General features: G+C 40.8%; 1 protein-coding gene across 2 annotated transcripts in view; it reads right to left on the bottom strand.

Annotated features, from left to right (window-relative positions):
• Positions 1-427: 427 nt before the first annotated feature.
• CLSPN (claspin) overlaps positions 428-26990 on the bottom strand; it is a 67120-nt gene continuing 40557 nt past the window's right edge. For both annotated transcript variants that reach the window (XM_027537852.1, XM_027537851.1), the window contains exons 2-25: positions 25133-25241; positions 24157-24602; positions 23381-23542; positions 22063-22140; positions 21667-21739; positions 20935-21043; positions 20168-20748; positions 14978-15169; positions 12731-12981; positions 11632-11807; positions 11459-11523; positions 10548-10747; positions 10068-10222; positions 9049-9275; positions 8357-8468; positions 7033-7108; positions 6709-6812; positions 4441-4605; positions 4212-4333; positions 3822-3949; positions 3381-3486; positions 2552-2634; positions 2141-2302; positions 428-1810 (exon numbers count right to left, since the gene is read on the bottom strand). In XM_027537852.1, coding sequence (XP_027393653.1) covers positions 1700-1810; positions 2141-2302; positions 2552-2634; positions 3381-3486; positions 3822-3949; positions 4212-4333; positions 4441-4605; positions 6709-6812; positions 7033-7108; positions 8357-8468; positions 9049-9275; positions 10068-10222; positions 10548-10747; positions 11459-11523; positions 11632-11807; positions 12731-12981; positions 14978-15169; positions 20168-20748; positions 20935-21043; positions 21667-21739; positions 22063-22140; positions 23381-23542; positions 24157-24357 — 3639 coding nt within the window. In that variant the 5' untranslated portion in view covers positions 24358-24602; positions 25133-25241 and the 3' untranslated portion in view covers positions 428-1699. The remainder of the gene's footprint in view (positions 1811-2140; positions 2303-2551; positions 2635-3380; positions 3487-3821; positions 3950-4211; positions 4334-4440; positions 4606-6708; positions 6813-7032; positions 7109-8356; positions 8469-9048; positions 9276-10067; positions 10223-10547; positions 10748-11458; positions 11524-11631; positions 11808-12730; positions 12982-14977; positions 15170-20167; positions 20749-20934; positions 21044-21666; positions 21740-22062; positions 22141-23380; positions 23543-24156; positions 24603-25132; positions 25242-26990) is intronic.

The raw sequence follows: 26990 nt of genomic DNA, 5'->3' as shown, positions 1-26990 counted from the left end.
GGCACTGATTTTCTTATCTTTAGCAGTCAACTCCAAAATCCTCTTTTCCATCTCTCCCCCTCAAAAAAGGATATGGGAAAGGAAGAGGGGAGAAATATCCAGCCCTTGCCCCTAGTTCTGTGTTGCCCAGCAAGGGCTGCCAAGCCTTGGGCACTGTTTAGAGCACTCAAAGGGAGGGGCAATGATGATCACCTTGGACCCACAGCTGTCAATCAAAGGACAGTAATATATATGTAAACTCTTCTCCCTGCACACCCAGACCACTTGGTAAGTTAACGTGATCAATTCACCAGAGTTGAGAAGACACTGAGGGGACAACAGCAATGCCTCTCACACCAGGCCCAGAGAGGCCTCCCCTGGGAGAGAGGCACTCTAAAAGCAAAATGCTCAACATTAGACAGGTTTTGACCTAAGAATGAGCATTTAGTCTGGACACCAAATCGTGCCCTCCAGGCACTGGATTTATTGAAAAACTACATACATATTAAAACATCTTTATATACATTTTCTCTGTTATAAGATTACAAATATACAAATGCAAATTCCATCAAAGTCAGCATCTTGTACATTAGAAACAACTGCAGAAAACCTATATCCTAATTCCATCAGTTAAATTGGGATTCCTCAACCAGTTAAAAAAAACTGGCACAGCTCACCCAGCTTCCCAAGTGCAGCTCATGACAGTGAAACCACAGTGTTTACATGGGACGTTTTTCCAAGGAAGCAGTGATGTTTGGTTCCGAGGGGGGAAAAATATGTTTAAAATTCTGAGAGCCTCATGGTGGTTCGGAGAAAACTGGGACTGGTGGCAATCCTCTTGACAACATTTTGATGAAACTCCTTGATGGTCTTCTCTCAAAATAAGTAATGAAGTTATTACTTCATTGTCCTCTGACTGGTCAGGGCAACGTACTCAACCCAGCTGAATGCAATAAATAATGATTATATATAATTCTTCGGTCAGAATGAAAAGGAAGGTCCTTGAGCAACAGTGTTTCAAATCAAAAACTGAAGTCCTAGAAGAGAGGTCTCTGGTCCACAGACTATCTAATGTGGATGGCCACTGGCTGTAACCTTCTATCTTCATCCTTATACTCCAGAAAATTTGCTCTTTCTGACTTGGGTACCAGTTTGAGTGCTTATTATAAAGGAAGCAAAAGTGAACCGGAAATTTGAGACTGCCTTGGGAAGGGCCAGAAAGGAAAACGGAAGGGGCATGACTTCTAAAATAGCCCATCTGTTGATTCCTAGGTCCTCTAAGAAGCCCCTCTCACTGAGTCCTGGTAACCATCCTGCATGTCGTAGGGGTGTGAAGACATCATCGCAGTTTCAGTATTCACTGCTTTCTGCAATTTTCTGTCCTGTCACACTTTTTCTTCCTCCAACTACCCCTTTCACCAAAAGGAATCAATCCAGTTAGTTGCTAGGGTAAAATGTCAAATATTTAATGGAGGACACTCAGGTATCCCATAAGTTGCTGTTGTAAACACTCCAGAATTATTAGTGGCCAACCCAGGAAGTAATACTAGGAAAGAGATGTCCAGAGCCACATGGTGGAAAGAACCGGAATATCTGTCCTCAGTCTTAATGCATTGACTGTGAAGGAGGTGGGGATCATCCACGTGAGCATCAATTCCAGCCTTCAGTGCCAGATACTTATCAATGGAGCCCCCACAGAGGTGCTGGCGCCCTCATAGCGCTAGCTTTCCAAGTAACGGAAGATGCTTTGCTTCGATTCTGAAGTACTATCATCTATTTTGAGGCGCTTAGGTGAAGTGGATGTCATTAAAGACGGACCCCTTCTCCGTACCTACAGAGCAGAGAAAGAGACAAGAATCAACTCAAGACCTTTGTACAGGCTGTGGTTCACTCATACTTAGCTTCAATCGGCTCTTAAGCAGCTCATAGTTAAATCATGGATAATTAGGAAAAAAAGAAATTGAAAATTTCCAGGCAAGTCTCACAGCTGATTATACTTACTGGGGTTAGCAATCCCCTTGTACCTTATTGGGAATGCAAGATTAACACTATGGCATAAATCTTTAAGCCAGAAATACATATATATTTTCAATTCAATTCAATTCACTCATTCATTCATTCTGCTTTGGAGAGTCGCCAAATCAGTTCTCAAATTCCCTACCCGAGGCTTAGATGATTCCTTTGCTGCCTCAGCCTTGACAGGAGAAAGTGTATGGAAGACGAAGTTTCTAGAATTTCGGGGAGCACTGGGGTTGAGGTCAGAGAGGGCAGCCAGTTTCTGAAGCACAGCTTTGGGCTGGTTGAGCAGGGAGCCTGTCTTCAGCTGAGGAAAGAAGAGTCATCTGGTATCAAATTCCAAGAAAGGAGAAGCCAGCTCCTCCCTGCACCCGCCAGGTGTGGAGGCGACACATTTCCACCCTGCTCAAATGGAAAAGAAATAGCAGGCTCCTTTGACACCTACTTCCATTCCCACAGCCACCCCCCTCCCTAATGACAGAGCACTCCCTTAACCTGACTGAGGCCTTCTAACATTGCAAATCATGACTTCACACGAACAAGGTCCCCAACCAACCTGGTTGTCACTTCCCGGTTTGATGGCTTCAAAAGGATTTCTGAATAAAGACTTTGATTCTTGAATAACCACAGTGTGACTGACTGAAAAGAAAAGACAGAGAGGCCTGCTCTGGGCAAAACTGGGTAGAATTACTTTTACATCTAAACAAACTATCAGGCCCTTAACTAAACTAATAAACTGAGGCCAGAGGAACTGATTATTTTATAATCATGATTTGAAAGTATAGTAAGTGGTTAAGACAGACAATTCAGCTAAACTTACTGTCTGATTAACAGTAATAATAAGAAAAAACAACAGTGATAAGACAAATTCCAGCTCTAACACTTAGGTATATAATCCTGGGCGACTAAACAAAGAAGCCAGAATTCACTCCTCTGAGCTGCCTTACAGGGCTTCCCAGGTGGCGCTAGTGGTAAAGAACCCGAGATGCGGGTTTGATCCGTGCGTTGGCAAAATCCTCTGGAGGAGGGCATGGGAACCCACTCCCATGCCTGGAGAGTACCATGGACAGAGGAGCCTGGCAGGCTACAGTCAGTGGGGTCACAAACAGCTAGACACGAGTGAAGCAACTCAGCCCGCACACATGCACGAGCTGCCTTAGAACATAAAGCAAAACCAGCCATATACACCCTCCACTACAATATCTACTGTCCAGTAGAATTCGATTGAAAGAATATTGTCTCTCCCCATCCGAGGGGCCCCTTTAAGATAATATTAGACACAGGTCCATGACTAAGCTGCAAAGCCTCTGAGGGCTAGAGTCACCTCCAAGGCTCCAGCACCTACAATCCAGGGGGACAGCCCCTGTGAAGGACTAAGAGCTCACCATTCTTCTGCAGAGCTTTGGCTGTAACCTTCTTGGCCAGCATCATAAACTGACTGTCTTCCCCAATCTCTTCTTCATCTTCAGCTGCAATTTTCCCCTGCTGTGCCTGAAAATAAAAATCAGACAGCATTAACAGAAGCCCACGGTTCCCCCAAAGACCCAAAGAATTAGCATAGTCTGGAAGCTAGAGTACTTGGGATAACATTTGTTTTCCTTTTTGCTACCCTCTGTTGCTTCAGACCAAAAAAAAAAAGTATTTTGGACAAAAACATGAATACAACTGCCCATGGTAGTCTTTTCAAAGCATAAAAGAAAATTCAAGGATTAAAAGAGACAGCAATACACTGCCCAAGGTTTTGACAACTCTCATGACAAGCTGGGTGACTGAGATGACCCTCATATCTAGGGTTGGAATAGGCGAATCTCTTGCAGGCTTCCTACATGGTCCCGAAGCCACTGCTCTCGTTCAATTCGCTCCTTTCTCCATCTGGCTTCCGTCTCGTCAAGCTGTTCTTCAATCTGATCATCATCAGAGTCTCTGTGGAACAAGTCCATCTGGGAAGCATCATCTAAAGCGAAGAGTTAAGGCTATTAGCATTCTGCAATCCCCACAAGAGAGGGTGTCTTGACAGACACTAGTGAACCCTGTCCGTTTATAATACACTGACACAAGCTCTTCCCACCACGAATGGAAAATAAAGGTCAAGGCCAGGTCCACCACAACCGCTGCTGTAGTTTTGAACTCCTCCTGCCGGCTTAGACTGGACAAACACGGACCGTGCGCCATTCGCTTCTGAAGGCAATGATCACTATAGGCAATGATCACGATACCTATGTTTTTCCAGCGGAATCTCCTCATTCGTCCAGGACCATCGCTGTGCAGGTCCCCATCAGCAAGGTACCTTTCTTGGTACAAACGTAGCTCGCGCTTATCATCATCTAACATTGTTTTCCTACGACAGGAGAAATATGGTGTTCAAAACCAGGGCCACTCTGGCTGGTTATAGGGCCTGCCTTAAGATGCACCCCACTGCTCAGAAGGGCTTGTTGGGATACTGACATGTGTATTTTCTTGACTTGACTCTGCAGTTCCTCATCAGAAGGAAGTACTTCATCAATCACATCCTCTTCATATTCATCAAGCTCTTCCCCATCATACTCATCTTCGCTTCCCATGTCACTCCCTGACACCTCTGCCTCGTCCTCCAGGTATTTCTTTAATCTCCTGGAAAACAATATTGAAAATTGGAAAATACAACAATGAATATACACACAGTAATGACAAAAGCAGAACACACAGCCACCTCTAATAACAAGCAAAAATTAATAATAATAATACGTTTGTATAATACTTAAAAGCCTGTTACTTTGTGCCAATAACTGTGCTTTGGAGCATTATTGCATAATCTCAGGGAGGGGTATTATTATTGTTCCCTTTGATTTACAGTTGAAGGAACTGAAACTCAGAGAGTAAACAACTTCCTGATGGCCACACAGCTGAGAGGCAGCAGAATCTGGATTCAACCTAGGCTGGTGACTCCAAAGCGAGAGCTCTCAATCTCCTCTATATATTTGAGACATACCTGTCAGAAGGTTCACACTATTTTGTTTTGCATTTAGGCTCACCAGCTTCAGGAGATAGACTAGAGACAGTATGGTATGGAAAGGTAATAGCCTGGGGTCTTCCTCAGCCTGCCAAATCTTGACCCACAAATTACAGGTATGACTGAGGCTCACTTGTTGCTGTTCAGTCACTCAGTCGTGTCCAGCTCTTCGTGACCCCATGGACTGCAGTGCACCAGGCTTCCCTGTTCTTTACTGTCTCCGGGGAATTGCTCAGACCATGCCCACTGAGTCAGTGATGCCATCTCATCCTCTGTCGCCCCCCTCCTCTTCTCGCCCTCAATCTTTCCCAGCACCAGGGTCTTTTCCAATGAGTCAGCTGCTTCCATCAGGTGGCCAAAGTATTGGAGCTTCAGCTTTAGCATCAGTCCTTCCAGTGACTATTGAGGCTCAGTTAGTGGTAATCAAAACCACCACAAGTTCATTTTTTTGACTTCAGGTTATACTGAAAACAAATTGACTGTCACCTTGAGTTCATATTGCTGTTATCTATGGTCGAGAATGGCAGAAGCTTGATGGCTTTCTGAAAGGTGATTTTTATCAAAGACTTGCATCATTATTTTAAAGCTGAGTTCCTCTAAATCCTAGGGTTCCTGAGGAATTCCTTCAGGGGCCAAAAGCCACCAAGCTCCTCAATCTTCCCATCTAACCCTCTTTGAGCAGCTCAACTTTTAGCTGCCATTCTTTATAAGACTTCATTTGAACAAAGGACACTATAGTTAAATAAGGTTTAAGAACCACTGCCTTAGAAAAAAATCTATAGATGACCCAAAGCTGTATGAGATGGTTAATTTGACAGGTGACAAATTAGAATCCAAAACTGATCTCAACAGAATGGAATGATGGGCTAAACACAACAAATAAATCTAATAAGGATCAATATGATGTCCTATATTTGAAATCTAAAAGTCATCCACATACAATAAAATGTGAAATATCTATTAAAACGGTTTTTATACAATTTTCAATATCATGGAAAAATATTTACAGATATAGTAAGTGGTGAAAAAAGCAAGATGCAAAACTGCATATATAAAACACTTTACAGATCTCAACCACATGAAAATATATGCCTAACAAAGGCAATAGTAACACTACCACCACTTTCACAAATATTCTGAATGGTGGACGCCTTATCTTTCCGTATTCTTCTAAATCTTCTAAAATAAATGGCTTACTTTCATCATCAAAACAACAAAATATTTAAAAAATTAACGGTGGGTCATTTGCCTGAAACTAGGATGAGGAAGCCCTACAATGATGGTAATTCAAAGGAAAAAAAAACATGCGGAATTGTAATCATCTACTAGATCCTCAGGCTCTCCAGTGACTCAGTTCTTATGCTTATTGGTTACTTTACAAGTAGTAGGCAACCAGAGCAAGGGACGTGGTTGCACCACCACACAGGGCAGTAGTCAGACCACACTTGAAGATAAAGAGAATCCACATATGTGAAGAGTCTGGAAGCAACGTCATGTGAGAAACAGCTGAAGAAATAGGGATGTTTAGTACAGAAATCACTTGAAGAAGTTGTGACTATCTTTGAATACTCAAAAGATATCATGTAAATGGATGTTATTCAATCTGTGTTAACCACAAAAAGCAAAAATAGAACCAGTAAATGTAGGTAAAATGGTGGTGGCAAGCTACAGCTCAACTGTCAGGAGAACTTTCTTGCAATGGAAGGAAGGGCTGTAACACCTACATTTGCCGTTTTGACTTCTCCGACTGCTGCAGGAGGTCTTCCTCATCATCATCTTCACGGTCTTCCGGTGTCAGATCCTCCTTGTCAGACTCACTGTGCTCATCCTGCAAAATCATACAGTACCACACACAAAGCTACACAGCATAAAATGCGCCCTCAGCTAAGACAGACTCAGAAACTTCTGCCCAAACATTTCAGTCTAGGAAACTGCTTTTGATAACATGCCAAACAGACGTCTCAAGAATTCAAACTACAAAACAAACAAAAATCCCCAGCAGCTATACATGGAGTTCATTATGATTACTTTCTTCCCTTCAAACTCACCTCATCACTATCAAATTCATTATCATTTGGGACAAGCCGAAAGTCTCCAAATTCCTCCTCTTCACCTTCTTCTTCCCTAAGATACAAATCAACAAACCCATACAAAGTTGTTGAAAGCCAACTATAAGCAGTCAGCCAACCTGGGGACTGAAAATATCTTATAGCCCCAACAATCTCTTCAAGAAACAGGAAACAAGATATCTTGCCTTTCAAAAAAAAAAAAAATTTTTTTAACTGTGATAAAATACATACAACATAAAGTTTACTGTCTTAACCATTTTAAGTGTACAGTTCATTAGTGTTAAGTACATTCACAGTGTTATCCAACCAACCTCTAGAACACTTTTCATCTTAAAAAACTAAAACTCTATACCCTTTCAATACCAACTCCTCATTCTTACGGCAGCACAGCCCCTGGCAAACACCTTCCTACTTCCTGTCTGTATGAATTTGACTACACTAAGTACCTCATATAAATGGAATCATACAGTATTTGCATATTTGTGAATGGCTCATTTTACTTAGCATAATCTCCTCATAGTTCATCCATGTCTTAGCATGTATCAGAATCCCCTTCCCTTTTAAAGGCTGAATAATATTCCACTATGTATGCATCCTGGAGAAGGCAATTGCACCCACTCCAGTACTCTTGCCTGGAAAATCCCATGGACAGAGGAGCCTGGTGGGCTGCAGTCCATGGGGTCGCTAAGAGTCAGACACGACTGAGCGACTTCACTTTCACTTTTCACTTTCATGCATTGGAGAAGGAAATGGCAACCCGCTCCAGGGTTCTTGCCTGGAGAATCCCAGGGATGGGGAGCCTGGTAGGCTGCCGTCTAAGGGGTCGTCGCAGAGTCGGACACGACTGAAGCGACTTAGCAGCAGGAGCAGCATGTGTGCATCCACTTGGGATGCTTCCACCTTTTGACTATTATGAATAATGCTGCTAGGAACATGGGTGTACAAATATCTACTAAGAAACCGTGTTCTCAGTTCTTCTGTGTATATACCCAAAAGTGGAGTAACTGCTGCAAGTGAGGAAGTGTTTAAAAAATGGGGTTTTGATTTGTATTTCCTTAATCACTGGTGATGTTGAGAACTTCCATGTGCTTTTTCTTGCCTTTTTTACCCTGTTCCCAATCAACTAAATGAAAGCATTATAATAAATAATTTCTCTATGCAAATATGAGACTCAAACCCACTGCAAGACTCTCAGGATATGAAGCCCCTAAGATGACCATTTACTGCTAAGCTCAGAGAAGCTACCCCTGTACTTTATCAGAACATGGAACTTGCCAAATTCCCTCAGATCACTGAGACTCACCGGTCTGTTGGGAAAGAGCCTGAACAAAGAGCGAGTGCTTCTTCCATTGGATCACCCAGGCTACTCTCCTTCTCCTGCTTATTTAACTCTGATGGATCCAGAGTAGAGGCATCTACATTACAACAACAAAAAAAAGGTTTGTCACCAAGAACTGACAGCTTTATCCTCTTTCCCCAGCCATCTGAAGACATGCCAGCTCAACACAGTTCTAAGGTAAGCTTGCCAAAAAGAGCTCACCATCCATTCATTCAACAAATCCTTATTTAGTGCTTATTATGTGCCAGGCACCAGGGAGACAGCAGTGAATAAAACAAAGATCCCAGCTCCCGAAGAGCTTACATTCTAGCAGGGGTGTGAGAAGGAGAAAAGGGTACGCAGGTGGAAGTAATAACTTAGCATTTATATGAAATCTACTCTGCAGTAGACACCGCTCTAAGCTTTGCACATATTCCAGCCTCAAATAACAAGTCATACGGCCAAAGTTAAAGCAGTCTTAAGGTGATACTTCACCATCCTAAAAAAGTAAGAGCTCTAAATGTTAGGAGCTAAGCAGTGAATTCAACCTAGGTTCAAGAATCCACCATGGCTCTGTTTTCCGTGAACATTTCACCTGAGACTAAAGGACTTCTTCACATGGACACTGACTTAAGATATTTGGGTGGGTGAGCCTTGCTGCTTCGTTGGATAATTACCCTGAGAAGTAAATTTTCCTGAACAAAGATCCAGAAGTTCCTCCATGTTCTCTTTCTTGTCACTCTTCCCAGGCAGAGGCTTTTCAGCCTGAGATGCAAACTTCCCAGTACACAAATCCAACAGTTCATCCATGTTGGCATCCATGGCGTTCTCATCCATACTGGCCAACGGCAACCGAGGCTTCAAATCTTGGTATTGATTCCTGTGGTTTCTAACATTTAAGAACCTACAAGCCCAATGAAGAGTGTAAGAAATGCTCCAGGAAAAAAAAAGTAGTGGGGGAAAAGCCTGAACTCGTTTCCAAAAGCAAAGTTAGAAGCTGAATTCTGAACCAGAAGACAAGAGTGTCAGACTTTAGCCTGTGATAACCTTGAGAGGGAGGGGGATGTTTATGAAAGAATAAAGGCTATTCAAAAGACAAAGGGTAAAGGCTAATTTGGGGCTTCAGATGGTGCTAGAGTAGGGCCTGGTGTTATAGCCATGTAATGTGCCACAGAGGTGTCAATTCTCAATGCCACCTAAAAATCCTAACGTAGTGGGACGAAAGTGAAAGTGTTAGTCACTCAGTCGTGTCCGACTCTCCGCAATGCCACGGACTGGGGCCCTCCAGGCTCCTCTGTCCATGGAATTCTCCAGGCAAGAATACTGGAGCAGGTTGCCATCTCCTTCTCCAGGGGATATTCCCGACCCAGGGATCAAACCCAGGTCTCCCACACTGCAGGAAGATTCTTTACCATTTGAGCCCGCAGGGATATGGATACAGGGAAATTTGATGACCTTATTAGAGTTATGCAGGTCTAATAAGGTAGAAATTGAAGGATCAGAACACTAGCAAGGCTATTTACTTTTTATTTTCTAGATAGACTTTGTTCAAACTTGTAGAATATACTAATGGTCTGCACACCTCTCTTTCTCAGAAGAGAAAGCACAGATGGAGTGACAGAAGCTCGCTTTATTTTTAAACAAAATTAAGCAGTACCCAGCACCGTCCCACCCACAGAAACATAAAACTACCTACCCATCTGCATCCAACAGTTGGCTCTGAGTGTCATCTTCTAAGCAGAACTGGAAGTCTCCTGCTCCTAGGAAAAGTGTCTTAGGTTCTGGGGAGGCGTTATACAGATCTTGGGAATCCTCTATGGGAAGTGAAGGCTCAGACAGCTTTCCTGAACTCTGGCACCAAAACAAAACCAAACAAAAACAAAACATTTTACAAATGTCATTCACTGTCATGACAACAGAAGCTGCTATTTGTAAAATTTAATCTACTCTCAGGCAATTGCAGTTGGGGAGGACAATGCATAGCCAAGGGAAGCTTAAAAAAAACATCCTCAAGAAAGAAAGAACCCTGGATGAGGCTTGTTTTTAATACACAAAGGGGGTGGATTTTTAAAACTGAACATACATAATGTGGTGGGAGTTTTTGGCTTGGACACACTTTATTTAGCAATGCGGGAAGCAAAAGGGGGAGGAGATTAGAAAACCATTAGCATCTCACCTTAGAGGCTGAACTGACCAAACTGGCTCGAAACAGCCCTGGGGAAGGAGATCTGAATCCTCCTGCTGTAGGGAAAAGACTGGTCCCACGGCCTGTTTGTCTGTTACAGGGCTGATAGGACGGAAGTGTGGAGCCTATCAGCTCAAAGCTGCTATTGTGGCTGCTCTCCTTGGTCAGTAATGAGCATGAATCATCTTCATCTAAAGAAAGACAACTTTTAAGTGCATGATTCCCAGAAATAAATCAGATTTGTTTAGGAAAGAGTTGAGAATGAAACTGGTAAGATCCACTGGTAGACCTCTCAAGTTACATGTTCTAAAACATTACATTAAAGGTCAATTATGGTACTAAGATAGCATCATACAATCAGGGTTTATCACTCTGAGCTAAGTGACACCTCAAAGTTCCTGTCTTTCTCTCACCTTCCCTAATGCCTATGATTACCCTTTCCATTATCTAATCACTTATACATCTTCCTTTGATCTACATGATAGAACTGTTTCATGTTTCACTCGATCAACACATATTCACTAACGACCTATTAAATGCTTAGGGTCAACTGGAAAGAAACTGCATGTAAGATTTCAAAAACTGGACCAAGAGAAATATTTGGGATTTTTTGTTTGTTTGTTGGCTACAACATGCAACGTGTGAGATCTTAGTTCCCCAACCAGGAATTGAACCTGGGCCGTCAACAGTGAAAGCATGGAGTCCGAACCACTGGACCACAAGGGAATTCCCAAGAAAAACAACATAGTTCATAAATTCCTATCACGGTCACAGGTAAGACCGGGAAAAGTTCACCAAGGTTCAGAAAAATGGAACCTTATGGAATTGTAGTCCTTAAATGTTAAAGCTGGAGGATCAGAGAAAAATCATGTTTCAAGTTCTATATAAGAGTCACTACTTACCTAATTTGCTAGGTCTTTTGCCTGAGTTTTCATCTATTTCTGATTTTTCTTCACTAGGAGAGTAACTACAAAATAAGTAGGTAAATTGAATATCTGTTTCTACTTCTTCCAAGAGGGGCAAATTCCCTGGTATTACCAGGGAATCTTATCTTTCCTTAGAGAGAATTACTTACCCCATCTTGGAAGAGCTGTCCTTGAATAGAAGGAAGGTAGAATCAGATGAGAGAGGCTTGGGGACAGACAGGCCAACTGACTTGCCAATTTCACCACTGCCATCATCATTTTCTTTATCTATTTCTTTCTCATCTTTGGTTTCTATTTCTTCACCACCGAGAAGGAATTCTGCAGTCTTTATCAATCACGCCACCCAAAAACAAAATAGTACAGGTCAAAAAATTTTAAAGCAAACATACTAGCTGAAATATGGCTGCTTAGTTACAAGTCACGTCTTAAGTCTGAAAAGGTAAACCTGAAGGGAGCTGAGGCCAGCCATCATCATTGACACAATTTATTAGTTGTAGACACTTCTAGAACTCTTTTATACTTTGTTACTTTACCTTTTACCCTTTCAAAACTGCTACAAGATTCTGAATGAACTGGATTATCATTTAACTGAGTCAATGAGAAACTGCATGATTAGCCTGAGATTGCAGGACAACTCCTGGCTTTCAACCAGACTGTGACACCCTGCTCGGTTCAGCCATGGCTTTCCTCTTCCTTTACCAACGGGTAAACATTAACCAGCTCTTTCAAATGACTCCACTGTTCAAATAAGGACACTTTTCTTCTTCCTAATACCAAAAATCCTACCATCACCTGTCTTCTCTAGGTGGAAAACAATACCTTAGAACAAGGGCAAGAGGCCCATCTACAAATACCTTCTTCAACAATTAATTTGGGAAGGTCTTGGCCTGAGAATTTATTCCAGACCTCAACCTGGCCAAGGTTAAAAGTGCTTTCTTTTCCTAAATAGAGAAATCTAAATGAACAACAAAGATAAAACTCTTTAATAGAAAGCCATTTCGATATCAGCATTATAGTACAATATCCAAACCAACGGGCAGAAGCCAGGGCATGACTGTGAACTACAGGTGTTCCATGGGGCTGAAAGAACTGAATGCACTAAGATTCAGTACACATGAGCTACCTTCATCTCTGACCCTGAAATCTCTTCTACAGTCAAACATGCTCATCAGCCTCTTACTCAGATCTGATTTTCTCTTTCCCTTATTCATCGTGACCTAGTAACAAAACCACGTAATTGCCAGCAACCTCCTCATTGCCTTCTTCCTCCGCTCCCTCTTCTTTCTCCTCTTCTTCCTCCAAGGCTTCCTCTCCCTCCTCTTCTCCATCTTCCTCGGAGTCATCTGTCATTTCTTCCTCCTCCTCCTCCTCCTCCTCTTCCTCCTCAAATCCATCCTCATTATCTAACTTGAGTAATGCTTGGCGTTTTTGACGCTCCTCCAACCTTCGGAGTTTCATTGCTTCTTGAAGTTTAGCTTTCAGCACCTGAAGCTTTTCCCCTGAACAAAAGTATGAAGAGATGCTTTAGATGCAATGACCAACTACACACAACAACACAAGTGTCCATTTCAGGCAACTCCAGAAGTGTTCTAGGCACATCACAAAAAGAAAATCAGAGACCTTCGTATTTTAGGCTTCTGTTATCTTAACAAAGGGGGAATATTAGGAATTGAGTGTAGGCGATAACTCCCATAATTATGTTCTATACCCTGGGATATTACAGAGATTATAAAATTATTATATAAAAAAGCAAAAAAAAAAAAAAAAGAAAGGAACGGGGGCAAGTGGACCTTCAAAAATCTCTGGCTCAGAAGCCATGAAGGAAAATATTGATAAGTGTACCCACATTGAAGAAAAAGAGAAACAACTCAAGAGTAAATATGAGCAAAAGATATGAACTCGTGTTAAAAATAATGCTTAACCTCACTTCTTACTAGCAATACAAATCAAAATAATGATACCACTTTTTATACACTAGGCAAACATTTGTTATATCCATTATTAACAGGAAGAAATAGGAACTCTTACACACTGTCATTCAGAGTGAAAATTGGTGCAACTTATTTTGATGGAAAATGTGACTAGGACTCAGTGATTCCACTGTAAGGAATTTTGCATCAAGATTTACTAACATATATGTGATACTAGGATGCAATATTGTATGAAATACTAAAACGGAAACAAACATGATGTCCCTTAACAGAAGTATCGTTAAACAAATCATGTTATACCTATACACTGGAATATCATATGATGTTAAAATAAAAAAACCTCAAAAGCAGTATGTATATCTGAACTCCTGAGTTAGATGGTCTGGATTAGGCTACTAATTCTCTTACTTATTGCTGCTAAGTCACTTCAGTCATGTCCGATTCTGTGAGACCCCATAGACAGCAGCCCACCAGGCTCCCCTGTCCCTGGGATTCTCCAGGCAAGAACACTGGAGTGGGTTGCATTTCCCTCTCCAATGCATGAAACGGAAAAGTGAAAGTGAAGTCGCTCAGTCCAGTCCGACTCTTTGCAACCCCATGGACTGCAGCCTACCAGGCTCCTCTGTCCATAGGATTTTCCAGGCAAGAGTACTGGAGTGGGGTGCCATCACCTTCTCCATCTCTTAGTTACTAGTTATATAAATTTGAGCAAGCTGTTTAAATGCTTTGTATATCAGTTTCCCCAGATATAAAATAAGGACACTGATGTTATTTACTGTAAAGCACCTAGAGCAGTGTCTGGCAGAGAGGAAGTGTTCAGTGTCTCTCTCTCATACACTTACACAATAGTAAATGCATATGAATTTTCCTAGGACACACATGAAATTGTTAAGCTGCCTCTGGGAAGACTAATTTTTTTTTTTTAATTTATCTTTTAATTGAAGGACAATTGCTTTACAAAATTTTGTTGTTTTCTGTCAAACATCAGCATGAATCAGCCATAGGTATACATATGTCCCCTCCCTAATTTTTCATTTTATACCTTTTCCTAAGTGTTTAATTTTTTTCTATGTGATAAATTGCTCATATTTTCAAAGTGGGAGTGAGAACAACAGATCTGTCCCTAACACAGACTACAAAGCAGAATGCATGATGTATGATCGCATTATTATTTTGTTTTCTAACAGACATGTACATGCATGCAAAAAGTTTAAAGGGCCATACAACATGGTTACAGAAGATGTCTCTGACAGAAAATCTTTTTGTTTATTCCAGAAATTTTGTTTACTGCAGAAATTTGTTATTTATTCCATTTATTTTCTACAATGGGTATTTTTTTAAACAATAAGACAAAAACTATTTTAAGAAATAAAGTCATCTTACCCACCTCATACAACGAGGCCATATCCAATCTCTGGCGTCTCCAAGGAAAAAGATTCTATAACGTCTCACTATAGGGTGTTCAGCAGCCATGAAGACCAGCCAGAGTACAAGAGTCAGGCACTCCACCCTACTCGTGGCCAGTAAAAATATACAAATAAAACAACTCCATGAACTCAAATACCTGGTTTTGTGTGGCTTGCCCCATCCAGCTTCTCCGCTGCCAAAGTCACGGGTACCACGTCTGCCTTGAGCTCTTCCTTCCCGTCAGCGCCCACATCTTTCACTATGATGTTCACATTCACCTTCTGACCAGCCCTGGGTCTGGCTGTGGGATTAGCATGCTTCCAGAAACGCTGCTTCAAGGCTTCCAGTTCTAAACCAAGCACCAACCAGTATGTCAGTTTGCCTTTTAGATCCCAATTAAGAAGTACAAGCCAGGTTCAACAAACGTTTAAGGAAAAAAAATACACAGAGAGACACCATAAACTCCTTTGCTACCAACACCTGTGTTCAATTCATATACCTTAACCCAAACTAAAGGACTAAATGAGTTCCTTAAAACTCATTTTAGGGTAGAAATTTACAACTGAAGTTTCTAAATATGTGCAATTCTTTTTTAAAAAGCATTAAGCTGGTAGAAAAATACCATACTCCTTAATTATGCAAGGGCTTAATTTGTCACCGGTTTCAGTCTCCTTTTAAAATATTTCGTATTTTGAACATCTCACTGTTTATTAGCAATCTCTCTAAATACAAGCAAGGTCTATTTAAAAAATGGAAAAAGAGGGAATTCCCTGGTAATCCAGTGAATTAAGACTCTGAGCTTTCATTGCTGAGGGCCCAGGTTCAATCCCTGGAGTGGGAAAGCAGGGAAACTAAGATCCCAAAGCCATGTGGTGTGGCAAAAAAAAGAAAATAATCAATGCAATTAGTGATGTAACTTGGCAGCAGGGCTGGAAGTTTCTTCATGAAACTTTTACACAGATATACTCAGTACACTGAGAAAGAAAATCCCATTGAGAGGTGGTCCCTGGGCTTCCCTGGTGGCTCAGATGGTTAAGAATCCAACTGCAATGTGGGAGCCCTGGGTTCGATCCCTGGGTTGGGAAGATCTCCTGGAGAAGGGAATGGCTACCCACTCCAATATTCTTGCCTGGAGAATTCCATGGACCGAGGAGCCTGGCGGCTTACAGTCCATGTGGCTGTAGAGAGTCAGACATGACTAAGCGACTTTCACCACATACCAACTTATATACAAATGGGAACACACACAGGTACTATGACTGCAGTGGTCTAACTGCAATATGGCCTTTCCCTTCTTCCCCACCACTTTTGCTCAGAACTTTCTTTTCTTTCTCCCTCAGCCAGCTGTCACCTCATACCATCCCCTACTCACTGTGTAACAAGCCAATCATACCATAATGGGATCTGTTGTAAGAGAGCTGACACTTATAAAGAGAAAAGAAAGGAAAAGAACAGTTTCTTTGGGTTCGAGCTATTCTCATACGCTGTGCTTTCTCTTCCATGATAATGTGTCCAGGGCACTCCAAGTTTGGTTCTTTTTCCTAAAATTCACTCAACTCATACTTCGGTAGTTTTGTGGTTAGCATCCAGATGTGGTTTTTCCCTCCCTAAAGGGTCTTAGTAGAAAAAGAGAAGAACTGGAAAGAAACCTTTTTCAATGAGTCCCTGACATTATTTACTGGGCTTCCCAAGTGGCGCAGTGGTAAAGAATCCACCTGTAATGGAGGAGATGCAGAAGTGGGTTTAACCCCTGGGTCAGGAAGATCCCCTGGATAAATGAAATGGCAACCCACTCCAGGACTCTTGCCTGGGAAATCCTATGGACAGAGGAGCCTGGTGGGCTACAGTCCATAGGGTCACAAAGAGTCAGACATGACTTAGTGACTAAACAACAACAACATCATTTATTTAGTTGCAAAAATCCAACTCCAAAGGGATGGCATGTTTACACTGCAAACCAAAGAGTAGGGAGAGAAGCTATAAGTCTGCATCCCATTTCTTATTAGTTCAGTAAGTTGGAAACAGCAGGCAGTGGCAGTGGGAAGGGAACAGAAGTAGGAAGGTCATCATTGGTGCCAAGAGAATAAAACAAATGGAGGAAGATTACTCAGGACCTAAGATAAGAGTGAGGCAGGAGTAGCTTTCACTCTTCTGGAGAAAGCCAGGCCCCTCAAAACTCTTCATCCCCCAACCCAATGGAGCACCCACTTCCCTTGTTCTTTACTACGCAACTCAATCACCACCCTTCTCATCACAGAACCCCTGTTCAAGCTCCTCTCCTTCCTTCAGTCTTCTCCCAGCTTTCATCTCCTCTTTAAGTGAAACATCTCCGCTCCAGCTCATGTCTCCACCTAAAAGCCCTGCACCCTCGGGCCTCTGGTCATCAACCACCTTGCAATCTTCACTTCAGCTAACCAGAGCATCCTCTGCTTTCTCTTGTCTCTCTGTCTTTTGCAGGTCTGTCCCCTTCACCAAGAAAGCCCTCCCTCACCTCTCTGCCTTGTATCTCCTACTCAGGCTTCAGGACTCAGCTCAGGTATCAACTCCTTCTAGAAACTTCCCTGACTCCATGTGAGGAACTCTTTCTCTAGGCTCAAAGTATGCATAGCACTTAATATCCAAATTTCCTGCCTGTAACTCCTATTAGATTTTAAATTCCTTGAGAGCAGGGACTACATCTTACTGGTACATACAGCAAGCAACACCATGCTAAGTAAAAGTTCACTGCATAAATAAATGAATGCTGACCCTAACTTCACATATATTATGAAACAGAGTGATCTGGAAACCCGACATTCATGTCAAATATTAGTTCTGAAGGAAAACATATCCTGAGTTAAAAATAAGTGCCTATTATGAGCCAGGCATTGTGTTAGCTCCCTGTATAAGCCAATTGCAATGTTGGAAAAATTACCCAACCTCTCCAAACCTCATTTTCTTCATTTGCAAAATAATACTTGGGGTTATGAGAATTAAGAAAGATAACTACTACTAAAAAAAAAAAATCAATCAGTATCTAATACATTCAGTTCAGTTCAGTCGCTCAGTCGCGTCCGACTCTTTGCGACCCCATGAATCGCAGTACGTCAGGCCTCCCTGTCCTTCACCAACTCCCGGAGTTTACCCAAACTCATGTCCATTGAGTCAGTGATGCCATCCAGCCATCTCATCCTCTGTTGTCCCCTTCTCCTCCTGCCCCCAATCCCTCCCAGCATCAGGGTCTTTTCCAATGAGTCAACTCTTCACATCAGGTGGCCAAAGTATTGGAGTTTCAGCTTCAACATCAGTCCTTCCAAAGAACACCCAGGACTGATCTTTAGGATGGACTGGCTGGATCTCCTTGCAGTCCAAGGGACTCTCAAGAGTCTTCTCCAACACTGCAGGTCAAAAGCATCAATTCTTCGGCGCTTAGCTTTCTTCACAGTCCAATTCTCACATCCATACATGGAAAAACCATAGCCTTGACTAGACGGACCTTTGTTGGCAAAGTAATGTCTCTGCTTTTCAATATGCTATCTAGGTTGGTCATAACTTTCCTTCCAAGGAGTAAGTGTCTTTTAATTTCATGGCTGCAATCACCATCTGCAGTGATTTTGGAGCCCCCAAAAATAAAGTCTGACACTGTTTCCACTGCTGCAAAAAGGAGGTTGCTTCCCTCTCCTGTTTCTGAGTCTGAGATGATAAAGAAAACTTCTATTCCCATAACAAAATTTCAGTGTCTAGTATAAGTTTCTTCCTCACCTGTTAGTCTGAGGCTTTTAGGTAATGTCTAGTCCCACACAACAAAACTTTCTCTCCCTGCTCTGGGCACCAGCTTATTCCCACACTTCTTTGCTAATAGAGCTATGCTAGTTCTGTTACACAGCTCTCCCACCCCACCACCTGCTCTGGTCAAACTGACTTACACATCCTCCCAATATGTACCACACAGAGCGCTTTCTGTCCCTCCCAAGAATGTCCTTCTCTCCACTTCCACAAAATTCACCCATTCAATCAACAATGACTTAACTGATACTGTGGCTGACCTAGCACCTGCCAACCATATGCTAGTTAATAAAGCAGCATCTCGATCTAAATAATTTCACTAATAATACAAAGAACAGCTACCATTTGAGTGTTTCTTTATGCTTTCCATTTGTATGCATTATTAACATAGCTTCACTATAGTGTTGCACTGTGAACCAGAAGTGTTATTTCATTTTTTTTTTAAAGTTGCCTTGGAGAGGTCAAATAGCATACACAAGTTTAAACAGTGAGTGATGTCGTCCAGACTCAAATTCTGATCTTGCTACCAAGCCTAAGCTCTTAATTATCAAACGACACTGCCTTGAAGTAGAGGAAGAAAACCCAATTTTACCTACAAATCAGGAAATCTACCCAAAGTGGGGAATACCTAAGTTCTCTTTTTCAATTTCTGGCTGCACCATGCAGCATGTGGGATTTTAGTTCCCTGACTAGGAATAGAACCCGTGCCCGCTAAGGTGGAAGCGTGAAGTCTTAACCACTGGACCTCCAGGTAGGTCCCTTGGGCTCTCTCTTGAAGAATCATTCATTCAGTCCTTAATTCATTCATTAAACATGGCTGCCTAACGTGTCATCGACTATGGAAGCACAGGGGGCAGAGGAAGAACAAGCCAGAAGATCCTCCTGAAGCGTAAAGGCGAAGAAAGTGAACAAGCAATTACATCTGATTCTTCTTCAAGCCTTTCTTTAACCACCTATTGTAAGAAACATCCCTTCTCTGAACTTCTATGCTTTATTCTAAGTATTTCTTTCAGCAAGACTACACTACCTTTTTTCCCATGTTAATTTTTTCCAATTATCAGTGACACATGTTCCTGATAGAAGATGTCACTTTCCTGTATTACTGCTATTTGCCTACTTCTTATCTCCCCTGCTAGAGTCTAAGCAGCTTAAGTGTAGGATAAATGTCAGATTTCTCAAGTATGCCTTACAGCATCTTGCATGAAGTGGGTAGTTTAATATTTGTTGAATGAGTGAAAAAAAAAGAAAGAAAAGAAATTCAGTTTTGCAGGCAATTTGCTGATGTTTCTAACTGTGAAAAACTGAATTGAATAATGCTTTTATCAATGTCATACCACAAAACAACAGCAATGTACCCTCCTCTGTACATTAACTATCAACAGGTTTCCCTTTTAAACGAGGTTCAGAATGTTCTGATACCTTGCCAAATGTACATGATGATTTTTATCCATATCCGGTACATCAGTATTAAGACCACGTGGTTATTTGTTTCTCCTGTGTTCCCTGTCCTCCACACTGGCAAATATTAGAAGCTGCCAGAACAAATCATTCTAGAGAAGCTCCCCCCAATTCAAAGAATTACCTCTGTTGGTTTCAGGTTCTTCAAGTATCACAAAGGAATCTCTGTCAGCACCCAGCTGAGGTTTACGGAAAACATCTACCCCCAGCTGCCTAAGTCTGTCCACAGTGAACCTCCTTGCTTTCTCAGGGGGCACCACTGCTGTTGATCCATTTTGCTGGCTGGGCTCTTCTGCCTTCTCATCTGCTGCTTCTGTTTTTCTCAGGCCTTTTTCTTCCTCGAGGGCATGAGGTTCAGGTGCCACAAGCCCTTCAGTCTGATGCTCTTCACTGTCCTTGTTCCCCAGGACGCTGCATTCTTGACGTGCCACTGAGACGTCCCCAGGTGGAGGTCTAGCATCACTTTGCTCCTGTTTCTCGGGAACTTCTAGCTCTTCACTTCCTGTCAAATCTTTACCGCAAGGCTCGTCGGATTTAGCAGTGATCTGGGGTTCCTTTGAAACTGCAGGAAGCGCGTTAATTTCCATTTCACATCCTGCACCTGTTGTCTGCGCAGAGTCTTTGCTGTGGTGGTCGCCATTCACCTCAGTTGTATTTTCAGTGTCTATGGTTTCTTTGTGATGGCTTGCCTGATACTTAGTGGACCTAGAGAGGAGAAAACAAGCTGGAGTTAAACATTCTCCTAAATGAGAAACATTCCCAACCCTTTGCACATAATGAATTGGTTAGATCAGTTTTACAAGAGCGAGGAATCTCAATTTTTACACCAGGTGTTTGCCTCAAAACTGAATGTTTATGAAAATTATAATCACAAGGAAAGAAGGTTCTTACTTTAGGAGCGCCATGGCATTTCCCTGGCAAGTGGGCCGGGGTTTACGTTTGAAGAACTCATGAACGGTTTTATTCTCAGGCATGTGATATGGAAGATTAAGTGCAGACTCTATAAAATGGAACAGAATAAGCAAAGGCATATACTATATACTCCGAAATGTTGCTTTACATTCAGTTAAACAGTACAACCAAAGCCATCACCGGAAATAGAAAACAATCCTGCCTTTAACATAAAACAGGATCTAAGTACAAAAGAATTCCATGAAGACCAGTGGCTTTTAAAACTAGCTGTGAAATCAACTGATCCAAGAAGTTTTTTAAAAATACAAATTCTTGAACCCCATTTCAAGTCTATTGAGTCAGAATTTCTTTGGGGCCTAAGAATTTATAAATTTGGTTTGTAAAAGAGATCCTGATGCAGCCAGACCACAGACAACCCTTTAAAAAATTCCCTCCCAGGACTTCCCTGGAGGTCCATTGGTTAAAACTCTGCACTGCTAAAGCAGGGGGCTCGGGTCCGATTCCTGGTTGAGGAACTAAGATCCCACATGCTGCGTGGCCAAAACATTTTTTAAAGTTTTAAATAAATTTTAAAAATGAAAAATTCCCTTCTTACCACCACTAGTTCTGGAAATTTTCTTAGTTTATATTAATGTTCCAGAGGCTTTAGAACCAAGGCCATTCATCAAGATCAATTCTAAACTTCAATGTTTACCGTATTGGTTTCTTTACCTCGAATAAGGCGCTGAGTCTCACTATGCAATTTTTTTAATTCTTCCTTACTTAACTTGGCTGCCTTTCTTTCCTTAAAGAAAACAAAAAGTGAGACTACATTAATGCTTTTACCAAGAAAGATATCCCTTAAGAGTCTGCTCTTTCCAAGAAAAGATAGAGAAGAAACAGTCATCTCTAATAAACTCAATACAATATAAACTTCAAGAGCTCATTTATTTGCAAGTCTCTTAGAATTGATTCAACCTAATTCATATCTGTGTTCCTACTATGTACAAAGCAATATCCTGGGAATCAGGAAAATACAACAGATACAATAAAATTCCAGAGAAATCCACAATCTGCTGGGAAAAGAGCTCAGCATGACAAATATTAACATACAGGGCTCTACCTCACCTTCCTCGTGGTGCCTTTTGACAACTCAGTTTCTTCTTCAAATGAATAGACCCCACTCTCCAAAGAGAGTTCTTTTTTCTAAAAAAGAAGGTTGCAAATGGATTAATAGAGACAAAAATTAAACCGACACAAGAGGATGTTGCTTATGCAAAGACTGTTTTTGCACTCCAACATCACATCATGCTACATTAATAATAAATCAATAATTATTAAACACAAAATGTTAGACACACAACATCCTATAATGCCTAGAAAATAAATTAGATGTCTCCCATGGAGCTTGGGGCCTCATTTCTTACACCTCTGTATTTCCCTAAGGAGGGACAATGACCCCTCAGGGAGCTAAAAAGATAATCTTTGGAAGAACAATTATGCTTCCAAACACTTAGGACAAGGATGCTTTGACTGATGCTTCTCTTTCATAGCCTTCCTGAAACCCTAAAGGTTCATGTCCTAGAGGCCATTAAGTTATAAAATTTATAGCTCTTCCCCTTTTTCACCTGTTTCTTATACAACATAAAGTATCTTATGGGACTTCCCTCGTGGTCTGGTGTTAAGAATCCACCTGCCAACGCAGGTGACATGGGTTTGATCCCTGGTCTGGTGCCACAGAGCAACTAACCCATGTACCACAACTATTGAGCCTGTGCTCCAGAGCCCGCGAGCAGCAACTACCAAGCCCTCAGGCCTACAGCCTGTGCTCTGCAACAAGAGAAGCCCCCACAACGAGAAGCCCATGCACTGCAACCAGAGGAGCCCCTGGCCACCGCAGTTAGAGAAAATGCACGCACAGCAGTGCAGACCCAGCACAGCCCAACTAAATAAATAAAATAAAGTACCTTACTTTTTGCCTCAAAAAGTAATGAAAATACTAGTTTGTGATAAATAAGGGATTAGAGGATAAGCAGAAGTAAAATCAAAGCGAAAACGTGTGAAAGAAGAGCGAAAGATGGAAAAAACTATGCAGCTGAAAAAGAAGGAAACAAAAAATGAGGTACATTTGAAAGAATAATTTGCTGTTTCCAAGGCAGATTAACGTCTTAGGAAAAAAGAGTTGCTTTTAGCTCTAGGAGGTTGTTTCTGCACTCAGAATACAGCTTTGAGTTGATCAGGACAATGAAAATACTAGTTTCCAAACAAGTTAGAATGTCTATAACTTGTACTGCATGGTTCCAAAATTAACAGCAGAAAAATTTATATCAATTGACATGTGTTTTTCTTCAGTTAAAAAAAAATTAGGGTTCCATCAGTAAATCAGAACACAAAGCAAAGGTTCGAAGCAGTGGGTTAGCTCTTACTGCAATCATTGTTTACTTGCCTTGTGCTTTTTTACTTTGTTTTTCACAGCCGCCCTTATTGATTCTAACGACTCTTCATCTTCTAATGGAGAGTGATCTTCCTCCTCCAACCCAGTTTCAAAAAGGTCTTTATCCACAAGCAGACAGCCACTGTCATTAAATGGCTGTTTCACATCATCTTCCTGGATAACACATAAGGAAAAAACAAAATGCAATCATTTTAAATCCAGTATTTTACTACATCATACAGCAATTTGCATCAGGACAGAAAAGTTCACATTTCATGAGCAGACAAGTACATGGCATCCTAGAACATTATCACTGGTTCCTTTGTCATCCATTGAAATCCATGCTGTGATCTGATGCAATCGTCCAAAACTAACTTAATCAATAGTACCTTTGTTTTTGAAAAGTCAATTAACAGTTCATTAAACAGCAACTAGTTTATAAAATTTGAGAACAGTTTTTCTAGTTAGCAAACAAGACTTCCGATTGATGGGTGCATGAAAATTCCTCCTATGGAAGCTAATTTTCATCAGATCAGAAAACAGCAAAGAGTAACTCCATGTGCTCACAAAGAAAATCAGAAACCTACTTATTTAGAAATGTCCTCTTGTATCCAAAATGGAGAATGAGACCACCAAACAACAGATTTGAAATTACATACCTCACTGCAAAACAATCAACTCAAAGCTATATTCTGAGTGCGGAAACAACCTCCAAGAACTAAAATCAACTCTTTTTCCCTAAAATGTTAATCTGCCCTGGAAACAGCAAATTATTCTTTCAAATGTACCTCATTTTTTGTTTCCTTCTTTTTCAGCTGCCTAATTTTTTCCATCTTTCGCTCTTCTTTCTCAAGTCTTCGCTTTGATTTTACTTTTGCTTTTCCTCCAATTCCTTCTTTACCACACAAGGGCTTTTTGGAAATCTTTCTGTCAACTGTAAAGTCCACAGAGTTTTCAGACTGGAGACCCATCTCTAAGCAAGGTGTCATTTGGGTTTCAGAATTCTCCTGACATAAAGACTCCTCAACGTCACTTTCATCACTGTCTGCCAGAGTTTTATGGATCCTTCTGGCTTCTCCATTCTTTTCAGCACACAGGTTCTCTTTATCCTCCTCTTCAGCAGCGTCATAGGTAGTTTTCTCTGGAGACACTGGGTCTTCTCTTTCAGAATCACTCTCTTGCAGCACCTTCCTGCTTTTCAATTTCCTGCTCACAAATATCTCTTCATCTGAATCTGGAGGAAACACAGTTTTTTTTTTAGAGGCCTACTGTCATTTGGCCTTCCTCCTAGTCCCACCACTCCTGAAAATCATATCCAATTATCCAAGTGATATATCACCTTGTGAAATTACGTAACTAAGAACTAATCGTAGCAAAGCAAATCTAAAAATACATTTTGAAAAACATTTTCCCTTGAAAAATATCTCTTACTGAGAAATGTAATTATATATATTTACAAAGTGTAAAGCTGTTCTGATCCTTCTGGCAGGTGTTAAAAATCCTTTTATTACAGAATGAATGCATTTAACTAGGCAATGTGCTAGCTTTTAGATACTTTATACATTCAATAATATAATAGAAGTAGTTATTTCCAAGAGTATATGCACTATTATTTTGCTTTTATAATAAACAGAATAAACAAGGTGAGGTATTAATAATTTTAAAAATCAAGAGAATAATTTAATTAATCCAGTCCACTTAGAACCACGCTCCCACATTCTATTCCTAAAAATAAAAGTAATAAAATTACTGACTGTTACAAACCTTGTTCACTCAAGGGCCCAATTGTTTCACAGCTGCCCTGTCCACTGTCTGAAGGACTGTCTGTTTCCTCTTGTGAAATGAGTTTTGAATCATTGATTTCTAGGTGAACCTAGAAAATGAGAATATACTTGGTATTAACCAGTAAGTGACAGAACACTCTAAGTACATAAAGATACATAAATCATCATGGGATCATCAGACTGAAATAAGGGGAAAAAAATAATACAATGGTTTAACAAAAGGATGACATTAAAAATTACTGGCTAGAAAAAACAAACTAAAACTCATTGTTCATCTTTGAAGGATATTACAGAGGCAACACTTTGAGTTATGGTAAATAAGAATCAAGCATTATTGTGTTTTTCTGTGTGAACTATTTCTCACTGTATGCATATGATATGTTAAATATCATCACACTCAGGCAATCCAGATATGGGAAGCTCTACAGGACAAACGATGTCATTTCTTTAACAATAAATTGCAAGAATAAAAAGAGGGAGGGGGACTTATAAAGAGAGTTAAGGTATTTACACATACATACAGAGATACAGCAACACCTGCAATACGCAGGCTTTGTCTCAATCCTAATTCAAACAAACTGAAAGTATATGTAAGAGTCAAAGAAATCTGAACTCTGATCATTTAATATCAAGCAATATTTCTAAATGCTTTAGGTATGGTAATAATATTATAGTTACCTTTTTTGGAATGCACTTACCTTTTAGAGATGTATCATGACATATTTGTGGATGAAGTATGTGTGGAAATTTGCTGTCAAGTAATCCAGTAAAGGGGGGAAGTACATGGGGGTGTAAATGAAACAAGATTGGCAGGACTTGATAACTGTAGAAGTTAGGTGACGGGTTCATTATAAGAGCTTTTCTATGTTTATGACTGAAATTCAGCCCCAAACTACCCCCTCCAATTTTTTAAGTCACAAGTGAAAAATCTAAGGAGAAGGGAGTTAGTTGGATAACTTGACTAGTTAGTGATCAAGCTAACCCTAGATGCCAGTTCCCCCACAACCCTGGTGTTCGCAGGACTCTGAATCAACTTATTAATAAGGGGGGAAATACATCTGTAATGTAATGGGCACAAGACCACACTCGAACGGTTTCTGAGACAACTACTAAGTTGATTTGAATGTTTAGTGCAATTATTAAAATAATAACAAAAAATAACACAAACAGAGGAATCATTGAGGATCATGATGTATGCTGTTGATTCTCCCAACAACTCAAAGCAGTAACACTATTTGTGGATATGGAAACTGAGCTTAGGTAACCACATGGCTCATTACAAGGTGATGTTCCTAACCACTCTATTCTAGGCAATCTGGAGCAGAACCAGCAATAATCAGGGCCAGGAACACAGTGAGGTTAGGAGGTCTCAAAACACTCAGTAATCAAAAGGATTTTTGTGCAAAATTAAAATTTTAAAAATCAATGGGTAAATTATGGCCCATGAGTTCAGCTGCCTGCTTTTGTAAAGCTTTTTTGGAACCTGGGCCAGGCTGAGAGTGAGGTGAGTAAGGCAGTGTAGTGCAGATACAGGGTTGAATTGTGTGTTCACTTCAGTTTGATATCTTGTTCAAAACCAAATTATGGAATTTTTTTGCATTAATTTTTATTTTAAGAAAAACTGCATAAAATATTATCTTGAACAACAAAGTCCTACTGTATACCACAGGGAACTCTGTTTAATATTCTGTGATAAACCATAGTGGAAAAGGATATGAAAAAGAATGTGTGTGTAAGTGTAACTGAGTCACTTTGCTGTATAGTAGTAACTAACACAACATGGTAATTCAACTATACTTCAATAAAAATGTTTAAAAACTTATGTTGATTACTGAGTA

Source organism: Bos indicus x Bos taurus, chromosome 3 (assembly GCF_003369695.1).
Source record: "Bos indicus x Bos taurus breed Angus x Brahman F1 hybrid chromosome 3, Bos_hybrid_MaternalHap_v2.0, whole genome shotgun sequence".
Taxonomy (NCBI): domain Eukaryota; kingdom Metazoa; phylum Chordata; class Mammalia; order Artiodactyla; family Bovidae; genus Bos; species Bos indicus x Bos taurus.
The sequence above is the reverse complement of the archived record's forward strand: the minus strand, read 5'-3'. Positions and strand labels throughout refer to the sequence as shown.